The sequence below is a fragment of the Lissotriton vulgaris genome, chromosome 9, assembly GCF_964263255.1.
Source record: "Lissotriton vulgaris chromosome 9, aLisVul1.2, whole genome shotgun sequence".
NCBI classification, from domain to species: Eukaryota; Metazoa; Chordata; class Amphibia; order Caudata; family Salamandridae; genus Lissotriton; species Lissotriton vulgaris.
In genome coordinates this window covers 1,073,402,790-1,073,422,941 of record NC_141697.1, presented here as the reverse complement: position 1 = coordinate 1,073,422,941, position 20,152 = coordinate 1,073,402,790, and the positions used below count along the sequence as shown (strand labels likewise).

Genomic DNA, 20,152 nt, shown 5'->3' with positions numbered 1-20,152 from the left:
AGAGACTACTACTCAATTTTGGTTGTGTGCATTAGGCCTTTGCATTGTTTGTTATATACGTGTGCTCTTTGAACACACGCATTCGAGGGGGTTAGAGGGCTTATCCCCCACCTGTTTGCACCAACACTTACTACCTACATCCTTTTTATTACTTTTGTGTCCACTTCAGCAGAGCGCCCTTTCCTTCCACTAAAAACCCTTTCCTACAATTAGCCAGGGATTGAGGCTCGGCGGTTGTTCGTAACTCACCTTCCCACACGACTAATGGAATGAGAGGCGTTCACAGAAAGCGATAGAAGGGGGAGGGGCGATAGAGCGAGAAGCTGGCAAGTGCGCCGTCAAGCCAAAACAAGCGTGAGAGCGCCACCTATGGAACGGCAACCCAAATGCACAGCCGACTGCTCAATTACAGTAGTACAAAAAAATATCGCAGATCTAATTTGCCCCTAGACAACGGTGTTACGTTATCCTCAAATTTACGTACTTGTTATTCCGAATAACTGCTACGGCCTCTTCAACAGAACGAGGAGGTTTTTGAAAAACAAGCCATCAGGAGGGCAGTCGAACACCACCATGTTTCTCCAAGGTCATGCAGAAATTTGTCGGAGAAACGCCCCGTCATTTTCCGACTGGGGGGGGGGGGGCGTGTTTTCTTTCTCTCCTCTTCCCATTGGCTGAAATGTTAAATTCCAGCCAATGGGAAGAGGAGAGAAAGAACCTAAGAAATCACGCCCCTCAATCCGAAAAAGACGGGGCTTAAATGGACAGACGCCCCTCTTCTCCATTGGCTGGCCTCCGTTTAGGAAGCCAGCCAATGGAGAAGAGGGGCGGGTTCAAGCCCTCACTCTGGAAAACATAAAATCTCACCAGCGAGACTGCGCAAGCGCAGCCTACGCAGGCCGAGACCTAAAAATGGAAGAGCTGTGGAGCGCAGGAGTGGTCACTCTGCGTTGGTTGTATGTGTGCCCGGGAAAGGTGCAGTACAGGTTTAGAGCAGTACTGTGCAGTACATATGTGGTTAGTGCATTTACTGAATGCATGTATGCCTATTGGGTGTATAGTGAATGAAAGATTTAGTGCTGTGCAGTACATGCACAGGAAATAGGATGCGCTGGATGTATGTGTGCTTGCGTGAAGTACAATACATGAAGGGTGAAATGTTGTGCAACGTGCAAATGATGTGTGTGTACTGGCAGTATGCACACACTGCAATGAAACAGAAAGCTATAGTCTTGAGCAGCATGCGCAGACTGAATGTGTGTTCTGAATGCATGTGTGTGTAGTGGCACAATGCATGGAGTTAACAGTGCTGAAGAGGAAGTGTGTTATGAATGTACAATGAGTGCCAATGTGCCTTCAATTGTACAATACAAGGAGCACCTTGGGTTCCATTTTGGGATGTCTAGGCCAGCATGGTGAAGACATGAAGAGGAGAGGTGTCCCCCCTCCCCCAGACAGATTTGCGTATTTCTGCATTCCTGTGAGTTGGGTGGGAGACTCACTGGGTGAAAAGGGAGAGGCTCCGTTTATACTTCAAAAGACTATTCTTTGAATCAGCGATAGATCACAAGGAAGCAGCCTGGACACATCTCTGGTAGAGAGTTGGGGCTGATAAGGGAATGATAAAGAGTAGGGATGGGGGGCTGGAATTAACCTTTTGATGCCCAAATCAGTGTGACTAACATCCAGGTGTGAACTCCGAGCACTCCCATGAAATCTGTTGTGGATCAATCAGCTTCAGAGTAATGCTTGCTGTAACAGACATCCTTTCAAGGGAACGAAGAAAAAGAGAAGTAACCACTACAAAATAACCCCAACATAGAACTTCAGAGACTCAGACCCTAAATTACATTGTTGTGTTTGGAAATGGACTATAAGAAGGGGAGGTTGAGACCCCAAACTTTATCATCCGGCAAGCAGCCAGACAGGCTGTGTGAGGAAGGGAAGCACTGTATGACTTCAGCCTGTGACTAGGACTGGGGGCCAAGGTCTTTTGGTCTCCCTGCCCAAGGAAACCAACATCACCTGCCCTGAAGCCTGAAGCACTAGCGCCTGTCTGCATGCCATGACCAGAGTGCCCTGTGAGGAAGAGGAGAGCGTTGGAGGGAGCGAGGTCCATTCGGAAGCCCCATCGAGAGGACTCCCTAAGTTTGGTGTGAGGAGAATGGCTGAACACCGGTCGGGTCTTTGCCTGTATGCCATGTCATAGAGTGCAGCGCAGAAGCACCAGGCCCGCACTGCCTAGCTGTGGTGACCCCATGTGCCAGAAGTGGTTACTGTTGAACTGATTTGGGTCAGAAGCGTGAGACTTATGCTCGGCGAGATAAGAAACATCATATGCCAGGAGGGACCACAGTAGGGAGGGCAATCACAGCAGAGAAGTCTGTGCCCGACCATGGGTAATACAGCAATTCCGTATGCCAGGAGGGGCTGCCAGTACCGCTGTCGCTAATAATTCAGGTTGTTGCCCGGTAGGGAAGAGGATTGCTGCGACCGGTGGGTCATGCCCGCAAACTGTGAACTGCACTTGGCGGATTATTTGATGACTACTCTGAGGGCACCAAAACTATTGCACCCTTGTGAGATCAACAGTCAGGATCCAGAGGATTAAATGCCCCTCACCCCCTGTTACGGGAAAGGTGATTCACCTTGTGTCTGCTGAGCAGGAGCAACTCCTATTACTTGAGAGGACCTGCAGTGCTACTTGAAGGAGGAAGCTCACGCCGGCTAGCTGCGGCTGCGTGCATTACGTGCAGCCCAACTTCCCCCAACAGGATCTGGACTGCCGAGTGCCCATGGAGAGGGTATGCGGTGCACCGCTGAAACACCTTCATACCACTGTGAATGTGTAGAATTAGAAATAAAATACTTCTTTTTATATACAAAAGCAAGTATTGTACTGTTTGCACTTTGAGTTATGAGTTGTGTTCACTGACCTGTAGCTACATTCTGCTCCGCCCATTAACCCCGCCCCCCCAAGGCGAGCCTTGACTACTCGACCACAGCTACCACTGAGAGTTAAGTTGAGAAGGCGTACTTAGCCCAGTTGTTCGCTATCCATAGTTAGTCGGGCCCCAGGACATCAGTAATAAATGGCCTCAACTGCAGCTGTTTTCCCAGTAGCCCTGCATTCTGAACAGGGTTCTGACATATGTTGGGAAAATCAAACGCATATCAAAAGGTGCTTGGATGTGCACATGCGTGAGCTAGCTTAGAATGTTTTTTCTTAAAGCCAAAGAAAAACCATTCTAGGATGGCCATCATGTCATGCTTGCAAGAGTGGCCATTTTGGAGTGGTTTAAACCCTATTTTAGGATAGCTGCCTGCAGATAAACCAATGGGTTGTGCACAAAGAGGCTTGGGCCAGGCAGCCATTTGGAAGCGGACGCATTTTTTAATAATGAGAAGGGGCGGGAAAGGCACAGCGGGGTAGCAGGAAAATAACAGAGAAGGGGACATAAAATAGTTCCTCATGCACTACAATCAAGGTATGATACCAGTAGTGGAAGGATGCATGCCATCCAATCAAAAGCCAAAATGCTCCTTGGGTGGGAAAAACACAAAAATAAGGAGGAAATTCATCAACTCCGGAGCAAAGTAGTGACTTAGAGAAGAAACCCACAAAATTATGAGCAAGGAGCGGACACAAAGCCCTCGCTATAAAACTTGATATTGAATATCTGTTTTCTAAAAGACAGCTAAAGATGGTCCTTAGACAAGACCTAAAAAGTAGGAAACCATTATGATAGCACAAACTGATGCAATATGTCAATCTAGTCTGGACCTAGTCATGAAGAACACAATAGAGAGAAAAAGAAAAAAACTGTTGTTGCAAATAATTGTAATAATTGTAATTCAGTGGACTGTGTTAACCCCTTCCGTGCTCATGACGAGCTCAGCTCTTCATGAGGCACGGTGCACGTGTGCTCATGACGAGCTGAGCTTGTCATGACCACACCCATTAACATTATGGCCCAGCACAGGAGCAGATCATCTCAAGCAGCCAAGGTGTTAAAGAGCTGCCTAGAGGTTAGACGACCATGAATGTACGTTTGTCCATTCGACAGTGCCAAATTAATTTAAATTGGAAGCAAGTAGAAAGCAACAATGTTCTACCTCAGTCAGATTGCAAAAGCAATACTTTTGCCAAAATTATACAGCCCAAATGAGTCGTTAAAAAGCAATGAACTCTGTTCACAAAGGATTTTTTTCAGATGGAGCTCTACTCACGATAGTGTAAGTATGCACTTTGGTGCTATTCGTCATTTCCATGTATAGATTTACACCTAGATGTAGACATACAAATCTCCTCCTCTTCAAATGAGGGGGGAGAGACTTCTAGGACTGAATTTAAAAGTGTACAATCATTATTATTAGCTTTCGCCCTATTTATGAATATTTCCACCAGGCCAAAGCTCTCCCTATTGAATACAATAGTGAATTTTAGGGAGATTAACATTAATACAAAATAAATGTTTTTCTATTAGAAATAAATAAAACACATCTCTGCCCAACTCCTGTTCAGCAATGACTACCACAGTAACAAAAGAAACACAACTTCCTTCAAATGTAACATAGTAATACAATTTAACTTATATTTAAAGTTTTTTAATTATTTAAAATGTTTTGTAATTAAATAATATTAATTTAAATATGTGTGTCTTCCTCTGGCCTTACTGTATCATGTGTTGAATGTTTCCCTATCTTGGATGCAGATTATGTATTATTTTATTTGTGATTTAATATTTGTTTAAAAAAATACATTATTTACAATATATTGAAATAAAAGATTTTTCTGCATACCAAAAGATTTACATTGAGGAATATTTTAATAAAAAATTAAATGGCATGTAATTTAAACATTTAAATTATTTAAAGTTTAATGTAAAATGTATTTTAATGTTTATTTGAGATGTTTCCTAAAGTATTATTTTCTGGCCCCTTTGATTGCTATGGGATTGTATTGCAGTACAAGTGGTGGTCAATCAATCAGACATGATTTGTAAAATGCAGCTAATCATTCATGAGTACCTCCAGGGGCTGAGAACCCTGCACTGGAAGGGGTTCTGTTGAACAGACTGGTCTGGAGTCCTTTCCTGAATTCCAGCAGAGAAGGTGATGTTCAGAGGTAAAGGGGGACATCATTCATGGACTGCACCACGAGATAGGAGAAGGCTCGACCTCTACTCTTGCTTCAGCGGATGCGGGGAATATGAGCAAGGGAGAGAGAGGCGGGTGCAGGTGTATGATGGGTTGGTGGAAGTTGATACGGTGGTTGATGTATACTCGTCCTTGGTTGTGAAGGGCTTTGTAGGTGTGGCTCAGCATCTTGAATTGGCATCTCTTGTGGATGGGCAGCCAGTGAAGTTTTCTTGAGCTGTGGGGTGACGTGCATTTATATGGGGAGGTTGAGGATCAGTCGGGCTTTTGCCCAGAATAAAGTAGTTCCAACACAAAGCTTCTTGGTTACTCTGATTTTTTTCACCAAAAATATAGATGCCTTTGCCCTAATGAAAAAAATAAACACCACGAGTACCATTGCTCAGAGGTGTAGCATGTATTTTTGTAGTTAAACATCCTGTTAGTCTTTTTATCCTTGCTTTTAATTGTTGAACATATTAATGTGTTTTCTTAAATGCAGGGGAAGGGAGATGTTTGCCCTGTGAAAATTACCAATACCATAAACCTGTCCATGCACAATTGCCACTTTGTATTGTTGCTTATAACTGTAGTTGAACATAAATAAACCAGACAAACCAAAGACACTACATGGAGCCAAGCACTACAAGCCTGCACAATTAGGTGTCCTTTCATTAAACCATTTTTTGTTATCCGTGACTAAATTTTATGATGGAGATGTCCATGTAAGATGGGGTAACCTTTGTTTTGGGACCTACTATTACAAACCTTCCCACCTTTCCCTGGTATGCTCCAAATTTAGCGGGGTGAAAGCTCGATGTATGTACAGTATATAACATACTTTTAGTGCAAATTGGCTAAGGAAGTAAAGCTACTAAGAATAGGAAAACCTTTTTCTCGTAGAGTGTCATGTCAGCTTTAACTGGTGCTGCTCGAAAGCTGACTCTGTAACACGTAAATCATATATATAATTTGTGTTGACAATAGAACTTCTGAATTTATGGTTAGATATGTTAGGCAATAGAAAATCATATCTTGTAATAACTTTAGGGAAATTCGACTAATAGAATAGAATATGTTCTTATATAGCACATGGCTACCCGGAAGTATCCCAACGCTTAATCCTCTAATCATCCTCTAATGCATAAAACAATATTATTCACTTTTGTTAGATCAATGTGTGTTTACTAATCAGTGGTGGGTAAGTTATGCGGATAGCCCCATAACATAGTTTCTCCATGTTAACACCAGAGGGCTTATTGGGATGAAATACAGAAAAAACTCATAGTTGAATGACTCGTGGCATGCAAACATAGATCAGCTTCTCCTGTGTGTTTATGGTGTTAAATCCTCTAATTTATTTGCAGAATTTTGAAATTAAATTCTCTGGCAGGTTTTTTAGAGGTTGAATTTATAGACATCTGAAGAGGAAGGCGCCCAACTTTCACAAATTTCATAAATTTATGAATGGAAGTGAAACATGATCAATAACATTTGTGAACCTGTTCAAACGTTTGTGTACTCAAGGAAACTCAATGAAAGGTTAGTCCCCTAAGAAGTCTGTTTGGCTGATGGACCTACCGACTCATGCCACAAGGCAATTGTTCAAATGTATGTGTAGCAGATATCCTATTTGTACTTTTAATTATTATGGTTAGAGTGTGCCATGTAGGCAATAAGGAATAGTAAAGGATATGTGCACAAAAAGATCTGCGGACGTTAAGAAGGATGAACTCAATATAATGGGACTGTTTTAAAACTAGCTTTTGTTATCTCCAGTTTCTATAGCTTGTGCCCTTGGGTAACTATTGCTCGTGCTCGTACCCGTGCCACGCACAGTTTTCTCATCAATAAATTCACTGCCAATTTTGCAGTAATATTATCAATGATGTCGTAGAAGATGTCATGAGTGATGTAATATGTGGGACAATTAACAGTGCATGGTGAGAGACCGAGTTATTGTTACCTTAGGGCACTTATAACTGCTGAACTTCTGTGGTTTTGTGTGTGTAAAATCTGAACCTAACTATAAGGTCCCTGTGACCATTTTAGTGAATTTCTCAGGTTGTTTAAATTCTATTTACTAACTATAACGTCCTGTAACCTTTGCTTTTTTCTAGGGATTTTTCTTTTTTTGGGGTATATTTCCTAACTATAACGTCTCTGTAACCTGTGTGTGTGAGTGGGTGGTTGCGTGGGTGTCTTTAGTGTGTGGTGAGTGTGTCAGTGCATTTATAAGTGGGGGTCTGTGAGTGGCTGTATGGGTGTGCACATGGGTGTGTGAGTGCCCCTGTGAGTTGTTCTCTTGGTCTCTGAGTGGGTGTGTGAGTGGCTGTATGAGTGTGTAAGTGGGTGTGTGAATGGTTTTCTGGATCTCTTGGTCAGTGTGCGAGTGGCTGTATGAGTCTCTGAGTGGGTTTGTGAGTGGCTGTATGGGTGTGTGAGTTTTTGTGTTGGTGCATAAGTGGGTATGTGGGATGCACTGGTGTATGAGTGGGTGTATAAGTGGTTGTGTGGGCCTCTGAGTTGGGTGTGAGTGGCTATATGGTTGTGTGAGTCGGTATGTCTGTGATTTTGCTGTGTAGGTGTTTGTGTAAGTGGCTGAGTAGGTCTGTGAGTCGGTGTGTAAGTTGCTGTATGAGTGTGTGTGTGTGTGTCTGTGAGTGACAGTGTGGGTCTGTGAGTGTGTGTGTGAGTGATTCTCTGGGTCTTTGAGTAGATGTATCAGTGACTGTATATGTATATGAAAGGGTGTGTGAGTAGTGTATGCATGCATGAGTGCGTGTATGGATGTGTTAGTGGGGGTGTGAGTTGTTGTGTGAGGGTGTGAGAGTCTGTGAGTGAGGTGTATGCGTTTTTTTAATTGGGGTCTGGATCCATGGATCCACCACAGATTCACATGGGGTGCTTTGCTGAGTGCTGCAGTGGATCCACAGATCCTCACGTACATAACAAAAAATAATTTCCACAATTTCTTCCCCATGGAGGTCCTTGCACAACTCTCCATCAGTCCTCTGAGGTCAAGATACCTCTATTGTGACCCCTTATATCCTATTTCTACTTTATTCCCCTGGGAACCATGTCCCGATTCAGAAAATGGCATCCACAACTTTTCTCTCAGGTTGCAGTCAGCCAAACATAGCATTGCTGTTGGCATGTGGATCTGTGTCTCTAGATATACATATATCTTTTTTCTTTAATAACTCCAAAACTACTGAACAGATTTACACTGAATTACAAAAAAACACTCTTTCTGGACCAAAATCTATCTTTCTGGCAATTTTTGGTGTTACTCCATTCTACGGTTCGGGCTGTAGTTGTGTCTAAAATCCCTATGGGAAATTGCATGGGGAAAATGCATTTAGGGACTCCCCGTTTTTTCAGCCCCCGCTTGACAAATCACCCCGAAAGGTTCCACGCAGCAGCTAGAGTGAATGGCAAACTAGTTTTGAAACTTTTGTAAAGATTCTTCAAATGGCACCAAAGTTATTAGCAAAACAAAAAATGCTTTTCCTATGGAAACTAGGTTCTAACTATAACTTTCTCCTGGTGATCACCAAGTAATATATATGTGTGTGTATATATATGTATATCTAAATATAATTTAATATTATTGATAATAAATAAGAAATGTTTTAATAGACCCTGTAAGCAGTTAGGAAATATATGAAAACATAAAAAGGAGGTGCATTTTTCAGGTGACGGAGAAATGTTGAGGCTTATGATTAATTGGTAGATCTACTATAATGGGATGTACAACATAAGGAAAAACCAAAGCCCCTTCTGAAAGGCGAATGGGAACTGCCTGGAAATTAATTTAATGACTTATTAAAAGATTATGTTGGAGAACAGTTGGAAAGAAAGTGAATCCAGTGAGTTAGCAGCATATATTTTCCTAAAGTCTATATTGTTTGTAGCAGTGTGTTTGTGTAGAGTGTCATTCAGAAAAGGGGGCTATTGTGTGGTCTAAGTGGATTCCCTAAAAGAAAGACTGCACTAAAGTGAGTAAAACAGGTTTCTGAACAGCGTGTGAAAATTTGTCATGCCTTTATTAGTAACTGCCCTAGAGCAAGCAAACTAGTTCATTGTGCCATTTAGATACAAGTAAGTAATTGTTAGCTGTACTAGCGAGCTAATGTGTGAGCTGCTCGAATAGATATGGGAAAGGTGCCATACTGAAAAGCTCCAAACTATGTGGTGTTCTGTGTTTTTGTGTTAACAGGGCAGGTTACAAGGGTATAGAGAAAAACACAATTGCAAGTGGGTTTTTCTGAATCAATGTTGCAAATGGAGTTTGGGACATATATGCATATAGATTTTCTTTACATATGACCAAAATACTTATGGTTGTGCTAGTGCTCATTGCAATACGTTCAATATTCTACTTCTGTGAAATGTTCTAAACCAGCGGTTCTTAACCTTTTGACTTACATAGACCCCAACTTAATCATTATATAAAGCCAAGGTCCCCAACTTAATCATTACATAAATCCAAGGATCCCCACTAAATCATTACTGGACTCTGGGAACCCACTGAGTCATAATTGGAAGTCAGGGATTCTGGCTAAGCATTTTTGGTGATTCGAACCACAAAACAATATAGAAGCAAACATTCCTCAAACAAATGCACAAATGATGAAATATTTTATTTAATTCACAAATAAAAAAATTCACTTTAATGGGGAGGTTGGAGGATTTCTCAATTCAATTGGGGCCACCCATCCATCGCCAATACTATATTTTAGCTTCCAATTCACATCTATATGCTATAAGTATATAACCCAAGGTTGGCCCATCTCCATAATCATCTGTCTTTGTGTTAGTACATTTTTTTGTCCTAACCCGATGGAAATAGTCACAGAAGGGTCATTCACTTGAGGCATATTTATTTTTCAACAGACCAGACTGTGTAATTATCTCATTATTACATACACCCTGTGAAAAGTACATAACACGTTCTTATCTCCAGTACTATGAATGTTTACATAATTTTGTTTTCAGCCAAAGCTTCATAAACATTGTAAATATGAGGTTGGTAACTGTCACCAAACCTGAGAAATTAATTCAATGGCAAATTATAAATTTGATACACATAAGACCACTATTTTTGTGGCTCTCATAGACAACCTGACATAAGTTTGGAGGTGAGGAAAAAGTATTCTCATCCAAGTCAAGTCAAGTCAAGAGATGTATATAGCGCGCTACATACCCAGAGGGTCTCAAGGCGCTTGAGGAGGGTGAGGAGTTACTTGTCGAATATCCAGGTTTTAAGTTGCACACTCACATACAATAATGTAGCTAGATATGATGACCTGTGCTGTTACAGCTGATTTCTAACGTTCCTCTTATTACAATTTGGCACCTCTCAGAGACATTTTAGTGGCTTACCAAAGTGACAGGACCACCTACTGAGCTTGGCTACACTTGGAGGCAGAATTGAATCATGAACGCCATCTTAATTGAACATGGAAATTGATGCTCAAGTCTAAAAGGTGAAAAAAAAGTAGAACGTCACTCTAGTCCGATGGGATTTCTGACATCTATGTATAATGGCTAAAACGTGATCTATCTTAGGAAAAGCAGCCAGCACTATTTAGTGGGCACTGAAAAATATGAATTCTATCTAGAAATCAGCCAGATGCTTGAATTCTTGATTCTCAGATGGTTTCTGATCACCCTCTAAGTCTTGGTTTCTTGCATTGCCTTCCTGATTAGTTGAGTATTCATAGCTGTGCATTACTGACTAGGCGGTGGAGTCGTCTACCAGTGATAGTGCCCTCTGGCATCCCTTGTTGGCATGTTAGCAGTACCACCCAAGTTGTCAGTTGACCAGTTTGGAGCTCTCTCTACAAAGAACTTAACATCCTAAATATGGAGAGGTGGCATTTGTTATTTTCTCTGGTTTTGACATTTGTCCTGTGATCAGCGTGTTCCAATGCAACCTCTGTTTTAATTTTCATGGTAGTAGCCACGTCCCAAAAATTCCACTTGAGTAAACTGTAGTAAACGTCTGTTGAGTTGAGGGTTCAATCTAATGAGGAAGTCATCTTATGTTTGATAATTTCCTTTTGTTCTTGGGTTTCTGGAGGCTCATGCACCTTCCTGAAAGTTCATGGGAAACTTTTCTTTCTCAAGTTCCTTTGCTCTAAATAAAGATTTTGGGCCAGATGTATCAAGCCTTTTGCAACTCGCAAAGGCCGAAATTCGCAGAATTTCGGCCTTTGCGAATCGCAAACGGCCTTTTTGCATGTTTTGGAATGCATGAAAAAATCGCAATTTAAGGAATCGCAAAAAAATGCGATTCCTTATTTTGCCATAGCATTTAAGGAATCACAATTTTTGTGATTCCTTAAATGCTATGTATGTAGCAATTTCAATTTGCGAATTTTGGTTAAGAAATCTCAAATTACCACCAACTTGTTGTTGATGGTAATTTGCGAATTCTTTAAAAAAAGCACAAATTGTCATTTGTTAAGGTGGCATGTGACGCACACACATGCCCATAGGGCATGTATGTGCGCCTTATGCACACACATGTACATTTCAGGGGTCTAGCAGGATGTCTTTGAGACACCCCTGCACCCTTGAAATAATTCTCAAATTGCGATTAGCAAATTGCGAATTCGCAATTTGTGAATTACTTCACCATCATACCTATGGGCCTCCTGGCCCATAGGAATGCATTGGAGATTATTCCTTATTTGCGAATTCGCAAAATGCGAATTCGCAAATGAAGAATATTAAGGAATCGCTAAAAAATAGTGATTTTGTACATACATTCCATTTTGCGAATTCTAAATAGCGATTCGCAAAAAATCGCTTTTTAGAATTCGCAAATTGGAATCTTGATACATCTGCCCCTTTGTCTTCAGTAACTTTTATTGGTCTGCTTGTGTTTTCATGGGTCTTTGTGTCTGGAAACAAGTACAATGGGCTGTGAGCTTTTTTGCCGGGTTCTCCCCCAGTGTGCTTGACGCTGTCTATTTCTCGGACATCCCTGTTATGTTTCCTCCTGTAGAGCTGTATTAAGAGAGACTATGTGTTTAGCTTATAAATAACAACCATATTTGCTCTTTCTTGACAAGGACGCTACTGGTTTGATTTATAGGATAACTGTGAGTTTAAGTAGCAATGAAAAAACTCTTGGCATAATTTGCCTGAGTAAAATATGTGCCGGCGTGAATAACTGCAGGTTGTTTAGTCTTTAAAAATCCTTGTAATCAACTTGGATCCATTTTTACATTCTGTGGCACATTTGGAGTATGGATTGTACCTTAAAACTACTCTCAACGTGTCTGGGCATATGGGTAAACTGGGAGGTAACCCATCCAGCACTCATATCCTATCATTACTTGCCGAATACTGCAGAGAGAGTTCGAAGTGCTTCTTTGTTGGACTTTTGCCACTCGTTGGACTTTTGTGCCGTATTTATTTCCCCCAGTTTCAAGTAGTACATTTTCGCATTCTGGAATGATATTAATTAGTTCACTGGAATATTTCCTCAAATGTAGGGAGAATGTCATTGTTTTCTATAAATCACTCTGGGACTATGTTTGGCAATGAATGTATTCAATTGAACAATAGTTGGTCTCTATATTTTGTCTTGTTTAGAGGCCGAGGGATGGACATGACTGTGTGTGAATATGTTAGAAACTTGTTGTTCAATCTGAGCTTGTCATGTGACTTAAGCTTCACATGCAAATGTTTGTGATGTCACTGAAGAATATTTAGACAGGCTGGAGAGGGGAAGGGAATTGGAGTTCGAGAAGCAGGTGGCACAGGACAGTTGTCCTCTCATTTCTCCTGAGGAGTACGTCTTTCAGAGAACGATTCCAGGGTAGTTATTGATTTAAAGCACCTCTGATGCTTGCCTTGGAAGATCTTCCAAGTTCCTGATATCTTGCCTAAACTGTAAGAGCTGCTTCTCTTGACACTAAATAGAGTTGAGAGGTAAAAGCTATAATTGTAGGATTTTAGGTGAATTACTAGCATCCATGTTGGCACTTCTCTCCTAATGAGAACTCGTTGCGGGTGAAAGGATGGATGTTTTAGTGCTCTCTGGGGATAAACAAGGAACCATATGCTGTGTCAGGTAGAACCTACAAACGAAATAGTCTAAATCCTGCCCTTGGGGAAACAAATGCAACACACTAGAGAGATTCAAAGGAAAGCACTTTGTCTTGATCAGTAGGTTGATTCCACCTATGTGGTCTCTCAGTGATACCTGGTCTCATTTTCATTGGTACTGATGGGCTTTAATTTGTGTCAAATAATCAGGCCCTTTAATGTAATTAGGCCATAGAGCGCAAACACATTTCTTTTCCAGGTATCCGATCTGTTTTTTAGCCTTCCAGCTCTCGTGGATACATTTGGAGCTTTCAGGACTAAAAGGCTTTGTAATCTTGCAATGTTCAGTCTATAAGGGAAAGATGTTGTTTCAAGCCAAATCATGCCCCAAGCCATGAACAGAACTATAAGAAGCCATCTTGAATGCTTCCAAGCAAATATTTTGTTTATTGCCATGGAGGATGTCTGTTCCCCATAGGATAGTTTCATCTTTTTCCTCTGTGAGCCAACATTCCATAGACAGGATTGTTCTACATGTAAGTTAATGAGATGTATTTTCAGATTCCTCTGAATCTTTTGTCCCCCACATGTATATTCTAAAGACAATTCCTAAATCCCCTTTAAGATTCGTAGGCCTTTATGACCTAGAGAGCCATCAAGCTTGTTTTAACTCCATGGCTGCTAAGGCAATTCCCCTCCTGTGCTGGGATTTGCTTTTTTATATTGTTTTATGACGAGCTGGGCTCGTCATCAGTGTATGAGGAGGCTACACCATGACGAGCCCAGCTCGTCATGAGTGTGGAAGGGGTTAATGACGTTCCCAGTACTAAGAATCTACCCCTTTATTTCACCGTTGGTAGAACAGAAGTGTTTGTCTAGGCCATAAACGTGCACAATGTGGAAATTGTGTCGGGTGAGGTATCAAGTGGAGGCATGGTAGAAAGGGATCACTGACAGAATTTCGACCTCCTAAATATCGACCTACAGGAATATCGAGTCAACAATATCGAGGGCAAGAATATCGAAATCCTATCTACAACATGGTAAGTACAAAAATATCGAAAAAATAATATAGATGTAAAAAATATCGATGTTAAAAATATCGTTTTTTTTTCTTTTAATATTTAAATGTAAAATAAAGTATATAACACTAATAAATTAAATCTACATAGTTAAAAGTATCTAATAATGTTTAAAATTAATAAATAACACATATATATTAATAATACATTAAATATATACAGTAAATATATAATATATATGTACTGAACAATAAGTATTAATAATTTTACTAACTTATAAATTAATAAAATATATTCTAAATTACTAATACATTTACAAACATAAAACAATATCATAAATAAAATGTAACTAATATAGAAAATTAAATAAAAATTTAATTTTTTTACAATTAATTATATAAAACGTTGGATAGCGTAAGGGTAAAAATTACTATTCCCACTCCAGAGAGTGCAACAGTAGGGAAAGCGTTGGATAGCGTAGGGGTAAAAATTACTATTCCCACTCCAGAGAGTGCAACAGTAGGGAAAGCGTTGGATAGCGTAGGGGTAATAATTACTATTCCCACTCCAGAGAGTGCAACAGTAGGGAAAGCGTTGGATAGCGTAGTAGTATAAATTACTATTCCCACTCCAGAGACTGCAACAGTAGGGAAAGTGTTGGATAGCGTAGGAGTAAAAATTACTATTCCCACTCCAGAGACTGCAACAGTAGGGAAAGCATTGGATAGCGTAGGGGTAAAAATTACTATTCCCACTCCAGAGAGTGCAACAGTAGGGAAAGCGTTGGATAGCGTAGGGGTAAAAATTACTATTCCCACACCAGAGAGTGCAACAGTAGGGAAAGCGTTGGATAGCGTAGTAGTATAAATTACTATTCCCACTCCAGAGAGTGCAACAGTAGGGAAAGCGTTGGATAGCGTAGGAGTAAAAATTACTATTCCCACTCCAGAGAGTGCAACAGTAGGGAAAGCGTTGGATAGCGTAGGGGTAAAAATTACTATTCCCACTCCAGAGAGTGCAACAGTAGGGAAAGCGTTGGATAGCGTAGGAGTAAAAATTACTATTCCCACTCCAGAGAGTGCAACAGTAGGGAAAGCGTTGGATAGCGTAGGAGTAAAAATTACTATTCCCACTCCAGAGAGTGCAACAGTAGGGAAAGCTTTGGATAGCGTAGGGGTAAAAATTACTATTCCCACTCCAGAGAGTGCAACAGTAGGGAAAGCATTTGATAGCGTAGGGGTAAAATTTACTATTCCCACTCCAGAGAGTGCAACAGTAGGGAAAGCGTTGGATAGCGTAGGGGTAAAAATTACTATTCCCACTCCAGAGAGTGCAACAGTAGGGAAAGCATTGGATAGCGTAGGGGTAAAAATTACTATTCCCACGCCAGAGAGTGCAACTGTAGGGAAAGCGTTGGATAGTGTAGGGGTAAAAAAAACTATTCCAACTCCAGAGAGTGCAACAGTAGGGAAAGTGTTGGATAGTATAAGGGTTAAAATAACATACTTATAAATAACAGATTTTTGTAATTATTAAAATATAAACTATTAAATAAATATAAACCATATACAATACCTATACATAATTATAAAATACATGATTAGCGAAATATATTTAACCTAAAATAAATTTTAAATAATACCATTTAATAATATTTTATTACCAATTAATAATTAATTAACAATTATATTATTAACAATACAATTATTTTCAATACATTATTAATTAATGAAATTTTAATTACTTCCCACCATATTTCCCTATACAACCACTACCCACAACATAACACATTTATCCATTTATGAATTAATGAAAATTAATTAGCAAATAATTAAAATTAATTAACTATTCATTAAAATTAATTACCAATTAATTAAATTTGTTATAATTCCCACTAATTAATAATTAATTAACCATAATTAAATTACTTCCCACCCTATTCCCCTATAAACCCAAATCCGGCTACAGAACATATATATCAATTAATCAATTAATTTAATTTTTTTTTCCAAATAATTAAAAATAATTAGCAATTAATTATAATTAATAATAAATCCTACTAATTATTAATCAACTTACCATAATTAAATTACTTCCCACCCTATTTCCCTATAAACCCACAACCCGCTACAGAACATATATATCAATTAATAAATTAATTAAAATTAATTTCCAATTATTTACAAATAATTACCAATTAATTATAATTTATTAATAAATCCTACTAATTAATAATCAATTTACCATAATTAAATTACTTCCCACCCTATTCCCCTATAAACCCACAACCCGCTCCGGTACTAAAACATACAATTTTCTTATAAATTAAATTATTATTATATAAAATTAATACACATATAATAGTAATTATTTTAAATACTTAAGTTAAACATATAACACATACATAATAAAAAACTATAAAATAATACAAATATCGATATTAGTGTCATCGAAATTAGTAACATCGATATATATGCTATCGATATTGCTAACTTCGATATTACTTACATCGATATAAAGAATATCGATATTACTTACCTTAGGGTCGATATTCTGTCCTGCGATATTCTTGACTTCGATATTCTGCTCCTTCGATATTTCATACTCGATATTATGGTAGGTCGATATTTCCTACTCGATATTTTGACTGTGTACCGGTAGAGAGATATCGTATTTCGGTAAGCTCTGAGAATGTCAAAAAAGACCATCTGCATTCGTGGATGTAAGGTAGATTCGAAAATAGACTATCAATTTGGAAACGAATGTGGCATAAAGAGTAGTTTAGTAGTGAGTTAACTCTTTGAAGGTGTAACGGAAGAATAGCCTACTCACTTGCAGCAGATATTCATTTTAAATTATTGCTAAAACATACAGTGCTCTTTGTTATGGAGTCCCTTACATATCAAAATGCTGAGGTGTTCTACAAAGTGTACTATTGCATACTGTACTTACTAAATGTCTATTATTGTGCCTCCAGTGACATACACTAATTAGAATTGTGAATTTTCATGAGACATGAACCGTGCATTCATTTTGCGGATCATGCCATATTAACATCATTAATGTTAATACCTTTTTAGAGAGTGTTGGTGTTTCACTCCGTACCCATAGTAGAGGTTGCAGCATTCTTCAGGGTACTGAGTTAGCTTGATATCTACACACTGGCCTTGAGAAGGCAAGGACAAAGGGAAATGATGACCCAGCCCAGAGACGGGTACTCGTTTTGTCGACAATGGCTGATCTGATGTCAACCTTCTGATTTAGTTCCTCCATTTTGCAGCTTGTGAACAACATTTACAAACGCAGTCATCGCTGTAATTAGGCTTTATGTATTCTGCCTTATTTGCAGAAACGTCACTCTGTCGGAAAAGCACTCAGTGCCAACTTAGGTCTCGCATTTGTTTCTCCTGAGACAATATCCTACACAAAGGAAGTATTTCTTCATAGACAACTGCATACAACTTGCCAAGGACTCATTGTCTCTTCCATCACTGAAGCTCCCTGTGGTAGACTTGGAATGAGGGAGATGTAACGATTCTGCTCTTTGTAGTTATAAAAGATGAACTTTCCTTCCTTGCGATTTTTACTATTGCAATCAAAAATGAAAATAAATGTCATGCATTTATCCTATTCCCAGTAAACACAACATAAGTGAGAGTACTATTAAGGAATCTGGAGACACCTCAAGCCACATCAATGAAGCGTCAACCACACAACACATCTCTTTTCCCCATACCTGTTCGGGTTGGTGATAAGTCACAAGACCAGCCCCACCACTGGAAACATCCCTAGTGATAACCGACAACTAGATACTAGGGGGAACGGGAAGCCTGGGAGAATGAGAGCAACAGAATACAACTGGTCATGAAGACAGCAAGGAAACACTGACTATAGTAATGGGGGAAACACCCAGTATTAGGAAACAAAATTAATGGTACAAAGAGACACCGATTGAGGTTGATGACCATGAAGGTTAATCCCCCCCCCCACTGAAGCACCCTCTAGCTGGACCAACCAAACACATGCCTTGCAACACCAGCAGCTTCAATAGGTCATCGAAAACGGGGAATGTTAACTATATCAAGACTCCCTGACATAGGTATATCCTAAAATATGTCCAAATAAACAGAAGGGCACAATACTAAACTAGCCATGCATTTTAATCGATTTGTAGGCCAAATTTTGTAGTCTAATAACGCATATTATTTTTACCTTCATCTGCTGTATTACACACATGCGTATAAAATCTAACTAATTGTGAAATGTATACATTTTATGCTTCATGCAATTTGGGATCATGTTTTAAGTATATTAACTGTAAGGTAGTTTTATAGTATAGATGCACTCAATGTGTTGTCGTTTTTCAACAGGTTGCTTGTCTCATAAGGGTCCCTTCCGAAGTTATTAAGCAGAGGGCACAGGTGTGTCCGTCATCTTCAACTTATCAGATGCTTGTCAACACATTGCGCCAAGAGGTAATATCATTTGTGCGGGCGAAATGTATTTATTTTAGCCATCATGGAACTGTACTATGTCTGAACCTAAATCGCTAGCCAACTTCATGTAAGTGTTCTGAAACAAGTTAGGTTGGAGGAGTCGCCCTCAAATTAATTTAAAGACGTTGAATATTATTAACTTGGTCTGCAGCACGCAGTGTTCTTTTCTTTGAAATATCAAAAGGAGGACAGGTTGAGAGGGGGGTCACTTAAATATTCCCTCTTTTGAAGTTATTGGTGAAATCAGCTGATTCCTGTCTCAGCTGGTGGGGGAAGCCTGTCACTTTGTGTTTTTCATGCTATCTCTGTACAGTGTGTGCTAAGAGAATATTGACAATGAGTCTGCCAATTAATCATATGCGATTAAAGGGAACTCTTCGTTTGTAAAACGGCTATGGATGGAAGGCTCTCTGGCTGTGTGGTCCAAGCACCGAATGCGGATTTGGCAGGGAATCTGTGTATGCCTTGGCTCAAACAAAAGAGTAGTTTAGTGATCCGTCCCTAGTATTTTATTATTTTGTGCCAAACTAAGCATTTCAAAGGCATATATTGTATGGTGCAGTAGATAAAACAAGAACATTTTTATTAAACTTTCACCGGGTGTAGGGATACACATATATTACAACTGAATTTCTACACCCCAGTTCCCTTCCTCTGTAAAGATGGGCCTTCCCTTCCAGAACAGAAGAGACCAAAGCACACTTGCACAGTGTAGGTTGCTTTGTCTCTAAAAAATCAAGTCTGGGTAAATGTTTTTTCACCAGTGATGCACTCCAGACCTCCACCATGCTCACCAGCTTCCTAGGACTTCAATCCTTTCTCTGTTCAAAAAGTGTTAAGGCCTTTGTACAAAGGATGTGTAGGTCACTTGCCTTGTTTAGCATTCTTCCAGTCTACTGTTTCCATTGCTTGAATAAGGGCTTCAAGGAAATCAGATCTTGTAAACCCATCGTCCCACTGTTTCCTGCTAGTGCACAAAATGTGGGACTTCTCTCTGCAGCAAGAGATAAGTTGATACCTTTCTGAATCTTTTTTCAAAGTGCAAGACCTATTGTTAACAACATAATTAAAGTGGCCTCAGGTCAGCTTGTTTGGGTCAGCCACCTTCAGCCGTAGCTTTGCGATAGCATCGGTCTCATCTTGGATGAGGCCAGAGGAATATTGTAGTCTGGCCATCATTCCCTTGGCTGTTTGGTGTGTCATTCTGTCCATTAGTAGCGCTTCCATTAGAATGCATAAGGGACATTATTTTACTTCTGAAAGTGCACTCTATCATCACACAGTTTGGCACATTCAACCGCGTATCTCTTATCCAATCTACAAGGAGGCAATCTTTTTGTGCTACTTTGTTCTCATGCAGCAGACGTTGTCATGCTTTCGTCAGGATACGAGTGCGAGTCTTGACTTTAAGCTAGACGCCCTACTGGG

At 39.7% G+C, this 20,152-nt stretch overlaps 1 protein-coding gene across 2 annotated transcripts in view; it reads left to right on the top strand.

Moving 5' to 3' along the window:
* Positions 1–20,152, top strand: part of SLC25A26 (solute carrier family 25 member 26) — an 885,107-nt gene that overhangs the window by 348,739 nt on the left and 516,216 nt on the right. For both annotated transcript variants that reach the window (XM_086936841.1, XM_086936842.1), the window contains exon 4: positions 18,599–18,703. In XM_086936841.1, the coding sequence (XP_086792967.1) occupies positions 18,599–18,703 (105 nt within the window). The remainder of the gene's footprint in view (positions 1–18,598; positions 18,704–20,152) is intronic.